Consider the following 10,984-nt stretch of genomic DNA (forward strand, 5'->3'; position numbering starts at 1 on the left):
GAGCGCCTTAACAAAAGAATGTGCATATGAAGAGGAATTTAGCATACCAATGGACAATGCGTAGGAGGTGGGCGGAGGGGTTTCAAAGTCCCATTATGCCCATGCATTATGCAGGATCAACAGCACCACGGGGGGGCGCAAGGAACAGCGTTAATAAAGGAAAGGAATGTTAGTGATATGTAGCTGCATTTACCAAACAACCACGTAGAAAACCAAAGTAAAAACTACATAAAAAACTAAAATATAAACTGAAACTTACTATACTCTACAATAAGCTGAGTTACTAACAACAAATAATAAATTACAATTCTACGTCGTAAGAAGTATATAATATACTTCCATCTAAACTTTATTCTCTTAGCATATACAGTACTATATACTGCCATAGATAAACCCAACATTAAATTATATACTGTATTGCTGTAAACCACCTTATACTTTATACATTTTAATATAACACTATGTATTATTCAACTCACCCTAATGTGTATCGAAATGGTTTATTACGTCCTTCCAATGATTGCTAAGCCTGAATCCATCTTCTCGGTTAAAATTGTCTCTGTGTTTGTATATGTGAATCGCCTCATGAACGAATCTCTCATGATAGCCAGATGGCTTGCAGAGAACCTCCGTCTTGGAGAAGTCAATGTCATGTGAGCCCACTGAGTTGTAACAGTGGTCTGCCACGGCTGAGGTGTTTGTCCTACCGTGTTTTAGATCAGCTTTATGTTCACGAATGCGGTCTGAGACGTGTCGTTTGGTTTCCCCAATGTAACTGCTACCACACATTGGGGAAACCAAACGACACGTCTCAGACCGCATTCGTGAACATAAAGCTGATCTAAAACACGGTAGGACAAACACCTCAGCCGTGGCAGACCACTGTTACAACTCAGTGGGCTCACATGACATTGACTTCTCCAAGACGGAGGTTCTCTGCAAGCCATCTGGCTATCATGAGAGATTCGTTCATGAGGCGATTCACATATACAAACACAGAGACAATTTTAACCGAGAAGATGGATTCAGGCTTAGCAATCATTGGAAGGACGTAATAAACCATTTCGATACACATTAGGGTGAGTTGAATAATACATAGTGTTATATTAAAATGTATAAAGTATAGGGTGGTTTACAGCAATACAGTATATAATTTAATGTTGGGTTTATCTATGGCAGTATATAGTACTGTATATGCTAAGAGAATAAAGTTTAGATGGAAGTATATTATATACTTCTTACGACGTAGAATTGTAATTTATTATTTGTTGTTAGTAACTCAGCTTATTGTAGAGTATAGTAAGTTTCAGTTTATATTTTAGTTTTTTATGTAGTTTTTACTTTGGTTTTCTACGTGGTTGTTTGGTAAATGCAGCTACATATCACTAACATTCCTTTCCTTTATTAACGCTGTTCCTTGCGCCCCCCCGTGGTGCTGTTGATCCTGCATAATGCATGGGCATAATGGGACTTTGAAACCCCTCCGCCCACCTCCTACGCATTGGCCATTGGTATGCTAAATTCCTCTTCATATGCACATTCTTTTGTTAAGGCGCTCCTCCTCGCAACACCTATATAAGCTCCTAGCTTGATAATGTTCTCATTCTTCGCCTGAGGACGGGCTGCTTGCGTTGTGGCCGAAACGTCGTGAGAATTGTTTTATTATGTTTTATTTTTATTATTTTATTACTTCCCTTCTACGTGACTTTACCGAAAGAACCAAGAAGATGAATCCCTGCAGTCACGAAAGCTTTAAATCGAAATATATTCATATTCTTGGTTCTTTCAGTAAAGTCACGTAGAAGGGAAAACCAATAAAATAATAAAAATATAAAACAATAAAATTCTCACGACGTTTCCATTGCAACACAAGCAATCATCAGGTGTGAAAACCACAGCAGTTTAACCTTAGGCCAAGGCTCTGACAAACAAATAAAACATTTAGCCAGTGTTAACCAGTGCTGTGTATGCAAAGCATGCCTCGACCATGTGTGGGCCAGTTCTGATGGTTACTATCATGAGTCCTTGAGACCAGACCAGATATTTCACCTGTCCAGTACCACCTGAAATGGCGTCAATTCAGCGTTTACAATGTATTAATGTGGCCAACAATAATGAAATTGTGGGGTAACCTTTTGGAACGAGTGTGTTATCAAATTCTTCTTTCGTACGGTGTTTGAAAAAAGCAAGGGGCTATACGTTCCACGAGTGGGGTGCGTTCGTTCCACCATGGTGCGTGTGTCAAAAAAGCCATCGGTGATATTTTTCTGATGGTTTGCACCTCAATGCACAGTTTAGTGGAGTCCCTGATCTTCCATTTATGGAGGAAATACCCTCATACAACTTTCCATGTGTTGTTTTTGGTTGGACACGATTGAGACTGGGTCCCTACTTCTCTCATGGCTGATGTAGATGCAGAGGAACGACTACAATTGCACATTCAGTTGGCCCAAGCCAGATAACCGCGTCAGGAGCAGCCATGATGTCTATTTGTGGATCGGAGCATTGTGTCCGTTACATGTTGCACACTACTGGAGAGTTTATTTTTCGATTTGTGCAATCAGGTATCCGCATCTGCCATGGTTTGTGCGGATGTGGTTAAGTGGTCCCAATTCTATTGAGCAGAGAAACCAGGGATGTTCCATCATCGGTTCTTCACTTATCACAAGCTCAAGAATCAAAGTCGATTGATTCATCTATGGATCATTACAGCCCCTACCGCTCACCAACCCGGCACCACCACACGAAACCCTCACCTGTGCAAAACTGCATTTGTATTAGCCATATAAATACATCGCTTACGATTGAAGGTTTGCCCCCTTGAGGTAGTACCAATGTCTGTTCAGGCCCATGAACTACAATCCCCTGGCTATGGCAGGATTACCACGTGGTCTGTATTTTATACCTACTGCACTCTCGTTGTGAGTGTCCAAACGATTATGAGTTTCATATACACATGCACCGCCATTTTAAAAAATCCACTGCTGGATGAACAAGGCCTCCCGGAGACGCCGTCGCTCGCATTGCGCGAAGCGGCGATACGTCTGGAGGAGTGCGTGGAAAATGTGATGAAAAGAACGCAACAGAGTTGCCAAAATGTAAGATGTTTTGTGCACTCGTTGAAAAGGCAACGTGGAGCTTTCAAGGATTCATGTCGTGTGCCCAGACTCGGGAGTGCCAAACGGAAGCCGTTTTGACACGTAGGCTTTTGCGACCAATGTTTTCCATAAGAGGTTTTTGTTGGGTTAGATCGCGTAAATGTGTCGTTAAACCCGCCACCACCCGACACAGCCAATTAGGTTTGTCACGTGAACAAACATGCCAATTCTTGCATCGTACAACACACCAGTGTGTCTTGGGAGAGCGTGTTAACCCATAAATTAACCCCCCCGTCTTGGTCTTCGCATCTGATTGGCTTACAAGTGACATCACATTTATCCCTCTAAGACCGATACAGGGGGATTTCTCCACAACTCTGGCTGTCGCCTGATGATGCTATTTGTAATTACTGGTGAAACGTCATTCTCGAATTGCAAATATGGGTTCACTGTCCAACACACCAGTGTGTTGTACTAGTAAAGAATTTGCACGTTTTGTTTACGTAACAAACCTTACTTATTGGCTGTGTCGGGTTTCATAACACTTGTGTTTATGCAATCAAACCCAAAAACCTCTTCCGCCAGATCCATGGGGGATGTGTCCCCCGTGCCGGCCTAAGTGGCTTGCTTTGCTGTTCTGGTGGCATTTCAACGACAACGTGAAAACATTTTGGGGGTTGACGGCACGCAAAATTGTGTTTTTTTTCTTTCTTTTAATGGAAAATAACATGCATGACGGTGTTACAACATGAAGCAAAATAACACTGGGGTCTCTAGCTGGACAAAGCAAAATGATTACAGGGTGACGACGTGTACCGACATGAATGCATTAATTGGCTGCATTGGCCATATCCTCAAAAAACATTTTGCCTCCTTGTCAATTTGGCCGGGTCCAAGTCACCTCGTGTGTGCTCCCTGCGTTACAAGTGTGCAGTATAACATCTTAATGTGGGTTGGGGACGGTGGAATAAAACGTTCAGTACATTTGTCAAACAACATTGGTTCATGTTTATAATACAGGGATTACTTGTGTTTTTTTTTTAAAGCAGAATTAGTATACAGAAAATCTTACCTAGTAATAATACATTTATATGTAGCAGATGATACGGTAATGCATGGTTAAGGCATTGAGATGGACATTGAGCTGATGAACGCTGTTGTTTTTTTTCTTCATCAGTGAATGACAACATGCTGGTGGACAGTTGTGCCCACCGAAAGACATTAAGTCTCACCTCCATATTTGCAAGGTGCAAAAATGGACATTTGATGGAAGTCGATCGCTGACAACATTCAATGACAACAGGTAGTGGCAGCTGTCGATGCTCTGAGGTTGGACACATTATATGGAGTTAAGCGGTGGCATGGTAATGGAACGATGCTTTAGAACAACAGAAGGGATGCCTCCATGAAACGCCTACCATGAAATGATCATTGGCAGTATTTCTCATAGATGGTCAGCCGCCGTCTATACGATTGCCAACTGCTGATTTAAGACTGAACGGCAGTCCCCACGTAGAGAAAGCCACAACAGCCGTACAAGGATCTTGAGTCGTGTAACAACAATTAGCTTATGTGCACAGCACGGTAGTCGCCTGCTTTCGAAGCGAGGGAACGACTCGGAGGTGCGGGGGAACCACGGACGAGCGGGAAGGCAGCCACGCGATCGTCGGTGCATACAGTTGCCCAAGCTCTGCGGTCCTCTATATATTGAAGGCGTTATTAGCCAATTGCGAGTGTTTACATGCGGAACGGAACCCCATGCTTGCGAGGGGGCAACACTATCGCACACAAGAGGGGAAGATGTCATTAGTAAAAAAAAATATTTTCTGCCTTCTGGTGAGCTGGGGTACGGCACCTCTTCGACACCCACGGGGATGAAGTTTCTCATTTGTGCGGCGGTGAGCCACCAACCCTCGCTGCTGCCTCCGCAGTGCTGGATTACAGGCCACGTGCATCACAGCCACCACCGCGCGGCCAAGTCCACAATGGATTGAAACAATCGGCACGTGAAAAAATAACGAGCATCAACCTGGATTGGGCAGGGCTTCATCTGTCGTTTGTTTAAATTGCGGCCGTGACAGGGCCCAATTGTCAGTCAAATCCCATGCGGGAAGACGTCTCTCACGTGGTCGCGGTGCTTGTGAGTCGAGGTATTGTAGAATGTGATGCAAGCACATGAACATCTGCCGCAAAGTCATCAACATGTCATCCAGTATTTAGTCAAAAGCTTTATTGTTTGAAGCACGTAGCCAACGTTTTGTTAAAGTGTCCTCTCAAATGTGTTGACCGAAAGCATTATGATGAGACCTTTATTCTGTGTATCCTGCACAGCACTTGAGCAAGCTTAAACATGAAAGCAATCACATTTTTGGTGGTTTTGGACTTACAATATCCCGCAACTGCCAACAATTTACACGGCTACATAGGGCAAACATAAGAATAGAATAACTCAAACATCAAGGTCATAACACGAGAACGATGTAATTATTGAGTGGGCTGGCTGCCTACTTACACCCCAAGGGGCAGCAGAGACTTCACAGGGGATCACACACACACACTCTGCCCATACGGATGGGCACGTCAGAAGCGATGTAAAACCCAGGTGCGACGCAACAAAATATGTTTTTGTTTTAAACCAACGCTTTATGTATATCACTCTTGAGAACGAGAAATTACCGTCGCAGCTGAGACTTAACAGAAGATAGCGAGCACATGAATAGGGTTACATTAACTGTATAATGGCTATGTAGAGTATAATAGTAACGACGACGATAATAACAGTGACAGCAGCACAGCGGTGATGCTGTCGCTGTGTGGGGGTCGCAATCGCAGACCGCGCGCAACAAAAGGCGTTGCGCGCAAGTGCTTGGTAATACTGAACTTAATTCTGTACGTCGCCGGCTCTAGCGACGAACATTACCATTCATTGCCGGGTTCCTTTGGGTTAGATAATCGTGTAAGTTAAGATGCCAATTTGCATTTTGTTTTTACTATAACCCTCCACCAACCCGACAAAGCCAATCAAATCAAGTTGTCACGAGGGTAAACTTGATTAGAATTGCTCGGTCTACTCGCACGCTCGCCTTCAAACGCACTGCTCATGGGGGTGAATGGGTTCACTGCTGCAAGGTATACCGAGTCGGCTGGAGGTGCACGTGCGTCGAGGCCGCGTGTGCAGGTAAATGCTTGCTATTGGCACGTGGTGGTTTCTGGGCAGATGAAGCGGCATCGTCGTTGGACGCCAGTAACGTGCCCGGCCAGTGTTCCTGGAAGCCGGTGCCCCCCGTCGCTGCTTTACGCACCGGAATAATGAAAACACTCGGGACAAAGGGGACAGACGTGTACAATGCTGAACGTGAAAAGCGTCGATAACGTCCTGCACGCGGCATGCTCCTGCGACAGACCATCACAATTGTTTCCACCTCCCGAGTGAACGCGCACGAGAGACGAGCCCCCCCCCCCCCCCAGCCCACCCTGCCTTAAAAAGATTCAAAAGTCGTCCGTCGTCGTGGTGGAGCGCTGGCGCCCCTACAAAGCGCTCGAAACGGGGCGCTACGTGGCGGGCGCGAGGACTTGACGAGCGCTGACCACCCCCCCTCCCCCCGGGGGACTTCGGCCGTCCCGTTCGCGCGCTCGCCGGCATTGTTGTGAACGCGCTCGCCCGGCCTGCAGCTCGACGCCACGCGTTTGTCCCTGCAAGAAGCTTTTTGTCTTGCCCGCGCGGGGGTCATGGGCGATGGCGCTCTCGGACGGCGAGACGCCGGCACAGGGGTTAGTTCGCACGCGACATGCGTACACAACTTAATTGGAACATAAAACCGGTCGGGGCATAACCGTCCACACCCCCGCCTCACAGCGAGCTAGTGCGGGAACAAGCAAAGAAATCGACCCCCGTCCTATGCAAGGACAGGAACGTGCGCGTGTCCATTCGCCACTTGGGGGTGCAACGATTCATCAATTCACCATCCCTGTCCCCATTTTCCAACCCCACTCCACCCCTCCAACGTCCCCTACGATGAGTCTATTCGAGAATCTTTTCTTTTTTTACCAATTTAAAGATATAGGAAATATAGATTCTAATAGACGATTCGATGGATGTTATCACTCACCACAAGCTCAAGAATCAAAGTCGATCGATTCATCAATGGACCGTTGCAGCCCCTACCGCTCACCAACCCGGCACCTCCATCCACACGAAACCCTCACCTGTGCAAAACTGCATTTGTTAAAAGCCATCGTGACAACAACCACCCCCCCCTCCCCGCCGTGCACCGAGGCAGGAGGATGTATTGAGGCATTAGGTGGCCGCTGTGGTCACGTATCAGAATGGTGAACCATGGAGTAGGTCCGTACCCCTTGGGGATCAATGGTATCATTGATGCGATGACCTAGAGAATTCTGTCAATCTGACTGCAAGGATCCATACTCTTTGGTTCTTTCGGTAAAGTCACGTAGGTATAAAATAAAACAATTCTGTCACGCTGCAGAATTCACTCACGTTAACTGTCACGCACGGGTCGAGTGCCAACGTTACAATCCCTCATCCCGACGTTGAGAAATGGTAGTTTTGACTAAAATTCGCGCGCTTTCATTTTCACCTGTCTGACTTTCACGCTGGATTGTGCTCAAGGGGCCAATGAGTTGCTCTCGTACGACGACACCGACGCGAAGTACTACGTCGGGTAATTCAGAACCGTTCTGTACAATTTCATGCAAAAGGTACGTGTTAAATTAAGGACGCCAATGCTTGGGCGTCTCGTGCAGAGGTAACGTGCCACGTCAAATTACTCCTCCTGCCAAGGACGTTGCATGATATCCGCCGTGTGATTGGCAGACGTGGTTACGGCACGGGTCGGGACTGCGCTGTCGTCGTTAGAACGGTCCACGTGGAACGCTCGTTTACCGAGGGGAACAGGCTAAACAAACCCGCAAAGGCCTGCTGCCGTACATTTGATTTCATTTCACGAAAATCAGATGAAAGCAAACCGATGAAGGGCTTTTGATGCGGAAAGCCGCCTTCAGTCTTGCGCGACGCCGTGCGGCTTTGCTGGCTCTAAGGTGCCCCGGCGCTTGGGCCGGTAGTTCTGGTAGGTTTGTGAGCGATAGCCCAGCCTCGGCGAGTCGAGCGGCGAGCTGTTTGAGAAGCCATTGTACGGTGGGAGATCGCCGCGGGCGTCGGTTTCGGGAACCCTGCGGAGACATCATGGCGGCCATCAATGGTTGGTGCAGATGAAGCCCCCTTTTTTAAATCATCAGTAATGATGATATTAAATATTACTACGACGTGCGCTTTGTCCCTCAAATTCGGAATATATTTTTTTTATCTAATTGTAAACTAGCGAAAATAAATTAATAAAGGTGTCCAGTTTGAGAAAGGTTAAATAGGAGTGTGATAGGAGGCATTAATCAGATTATAATGAGAAGAGAGATGTGACATGAATTCCTCAGAGATATGAGGTAGAATGAGGGTGAGAGAGAAATAAATTTAGTCTCGAACAGAGATATATTCCGAAGTGATAGAAGAAAGATGTATGGAGATAAACGCACGTCGGCGAAGTCACAGAAGCTACGCTGAAGTTCACCCACGGAGGCGCCCACTCAATAGGCATTGCGACAGTGTAACGTCTGAATGTTGACCAACGCCCTGGCCGTTATTTACGTGTACAGACAGTCCCCTGGTTGTGGAAGACCCGAATTAGGGAAATCCGACCTTACGGAAATGCTCCCATAAACCGTGTTAAGAAAATTCCACATGCGGAAATGTTTGCGTTAGTTACGTAAGCGAAAGTGGTGCAGCGTGGTGAGGCCGCGGATGAATACCGTAGAGCGAGGCGTAAGGTGGGTTAGCGTTACGCCTCACTCGAGCTTAACTCGGATTAAGGTCAATTGAATTTATCTAGACTTTGGGGGGAAATTGTTAAGTTTCCGACATACGAAAAATTCGGGTTACGGATGCTTCTCGGGAACCTAACCCTGCCGTAACCCGAGGACTGTTTGGATTCATACAACACCCAATGCTGCACGGTGGTCTTCACGTCTCCACTTTCCTCTGAACCGCTCGCACGGCAGGCCGTGCTGCGTATGGCGGCAGTGAAACCCTGAGAACGTTTTCATCTCTACATGTTGCAAACAAAGCAGTCCGTGACTCGTTCCAAACTTCCCCCCCCCCTCCCCCACCGCCGCGTGCCCCCTCGCCCCCCCCACAAAGATCTAACGTGGGTGCCGAGAGGGAACCCCCCCCCCCCACCGAACTCACATGGCCGACTGTCCGGCTCCGTTGTGCAGCGCGACGCCGTGGTTGCTGTGCAGCGAGTCCTGGCTGCCAAACTCATCGCGGCGGCGGAACTCCCGGATCTCCAACTGCGTGGGGGGGGGGGGGGGTGCAAGAGTGGAATTCTGTGACGAATGCTGCACAGCGAAGCACACCCGCCCCCCGCCCCCCCCACCCACGCACGTTGGTGTTCGCAAGCGCAGCAGAGGGGTCCTGCAGCCAGCAGCCCCCCTGCTCTCTCCGTTGAGACGCTCCGCACGACGTAGAGCATTCAGTTCGGTATTACCGAGCACTTGGTGCGTCGCGCGCGGATCTGAAGCTGCGTCCTGCCCGGTGGCTTCGTGCGACCCTCATGCGGCAGCAGCAGCACCGCTCTGCTGCTATTACTGTTATCACTATTATTATCGTCGTTACTATTATACTCCACGTAAACTATTATATAGTTAGTGTAACCATATTCCCGTGCTCTTCTTGTGTTACGTACGCGCCCGCCTTGCAAATACCGGAGTCCGCGCGCACCGCCACCAGCTGATGTAAATACCAACACTTGCACCGCAACCTCAATACATCAGGTGCTCAAGTGCTTGCCCATAGAACAGTCAGGAGGTTAGGCCTATATAACAAAATATTTTTTTTGTAATTACAAACGAGATAACTTTTACGAAACGAAATGAATGAGTCCCAAAGAGAGAAAAAAAGGCAAAGTGATTTCTTGCTCAAATGAGAGCTGAGGCAGTGCTCACCTCCACTTTACAGCTCTGAAGCAGAGGTGGAAATTCCTCAATCCTATGGCGGGGTGAGTCTATCCATATAACAACCTCCGTGGTCTTCCTCACAAAGCAGTACTCATTGTATCGACCCTCGGATGGTGGGATGATGGGATGAGTCAACTCCTCCAAAACCAGGATTTGAACCCATAACCGACCCATTGAGAGCCGCTCGCTCATCCCCTGAACCACCTGGCCCCATTCCTGAACTGGGTGTCCCAGAAACGACCGCAGGTAAACCTTAACAGCACGAACGTGCCGCGCCATTACCGAGGTGGGTCGCTCCAGAAGTGAGAAGCGCTCCTCCCAGGTGGAGGCCAGCTTCTCCAGCGCCTCGTGCCGCTTCAGCAGCTTCTCCACGGCGTCCACGCTGTCGCCCAGCTCCGTGGTGGAGAGGCACGCCTCCTGCATCACCAGCCAGGCCTCCGCCACGTTTGAATCCCTCGCAAACTGGCACACCTCGATCACTGTGGGAACGGGAGGAACGGAAGCACGGTGGCGCACGTGTTATTTAGAGATCAGGAACACTGAAAGCGGGTGGGATCCACGTCCAGACAAGAGGAGGAGGAAGAGATCATTTGTAGTGAGTTCAACTGAGTCGCAGACGTACTCTTGGAGGCAACACATTTATTTAACACCAACACACGGGGTAACTGCCCTTTAACAGAATAACAACCTATGGTGGTGACCACCAGGCTAACTACACTAATTACAAAGTAACTGGTGTAGTTAACCGGGTGGTGATCACCAGGCTAACTCCACTAATTACAACCTAACTAGCTACTACGGACCGGGACCACAGCTCGGGTCCAGGTCCACGTGTTGTAGACTCGGTAGAACGTAGACGA

At 47.8% G+C, this 10,984-nt stretch overlaps 1 protein-coding gene across 1 annotated transcript in view; it reads right to left on the minus strand.

Annotated features, from left to right (window-relative positions):
• Positions 1-3,712: 3,712 nt before the first annotated feature.
• Positions 3,713-10,984, minus strand: part of LOC144941604 (spectrin beta chain, non-erythrocytic 1-like) — a 168,518-nt gene continuing 161,246 nt past the window's right edge. Inside the window, exons 32-34 of the mRNA XM_078867924.1 lie at positions 10,407-10,603; positions 9,355-9,458; positions 3,713-8,288 (exon numbers count right to left, since the gene is read on the minus strand). Coding sequence (XP_078724050.1) covers positions 8,117-8,288; positions 9,355-9,458; positions 10,407-10,603 — 473 coding nt within the window. The 3' untranslated portion in view covers positions 3,713-8,116. The remainder of the gene's footprint in view (positions 8,289-9,354; positions 9,459-10,406; positions 10,604-10,984) is intronic.

Source organism: Lampetra fluviatilis, chromosome 25 (genome assembly GCF_964198595.1).
Source record: "Lampetra fluviatilis chromosome 25, kcLamFluv1.1, whole genome shotgun sequence".
In the NCBI taxonomy this organism is placed as follows: domain Eukaryota; kingdom Metazoa; phylum Chordata; class Hyperoartia; order Petromyzontiformes; family Petromyzontidae; genus Lampetra; species Lampetra fluviatilis.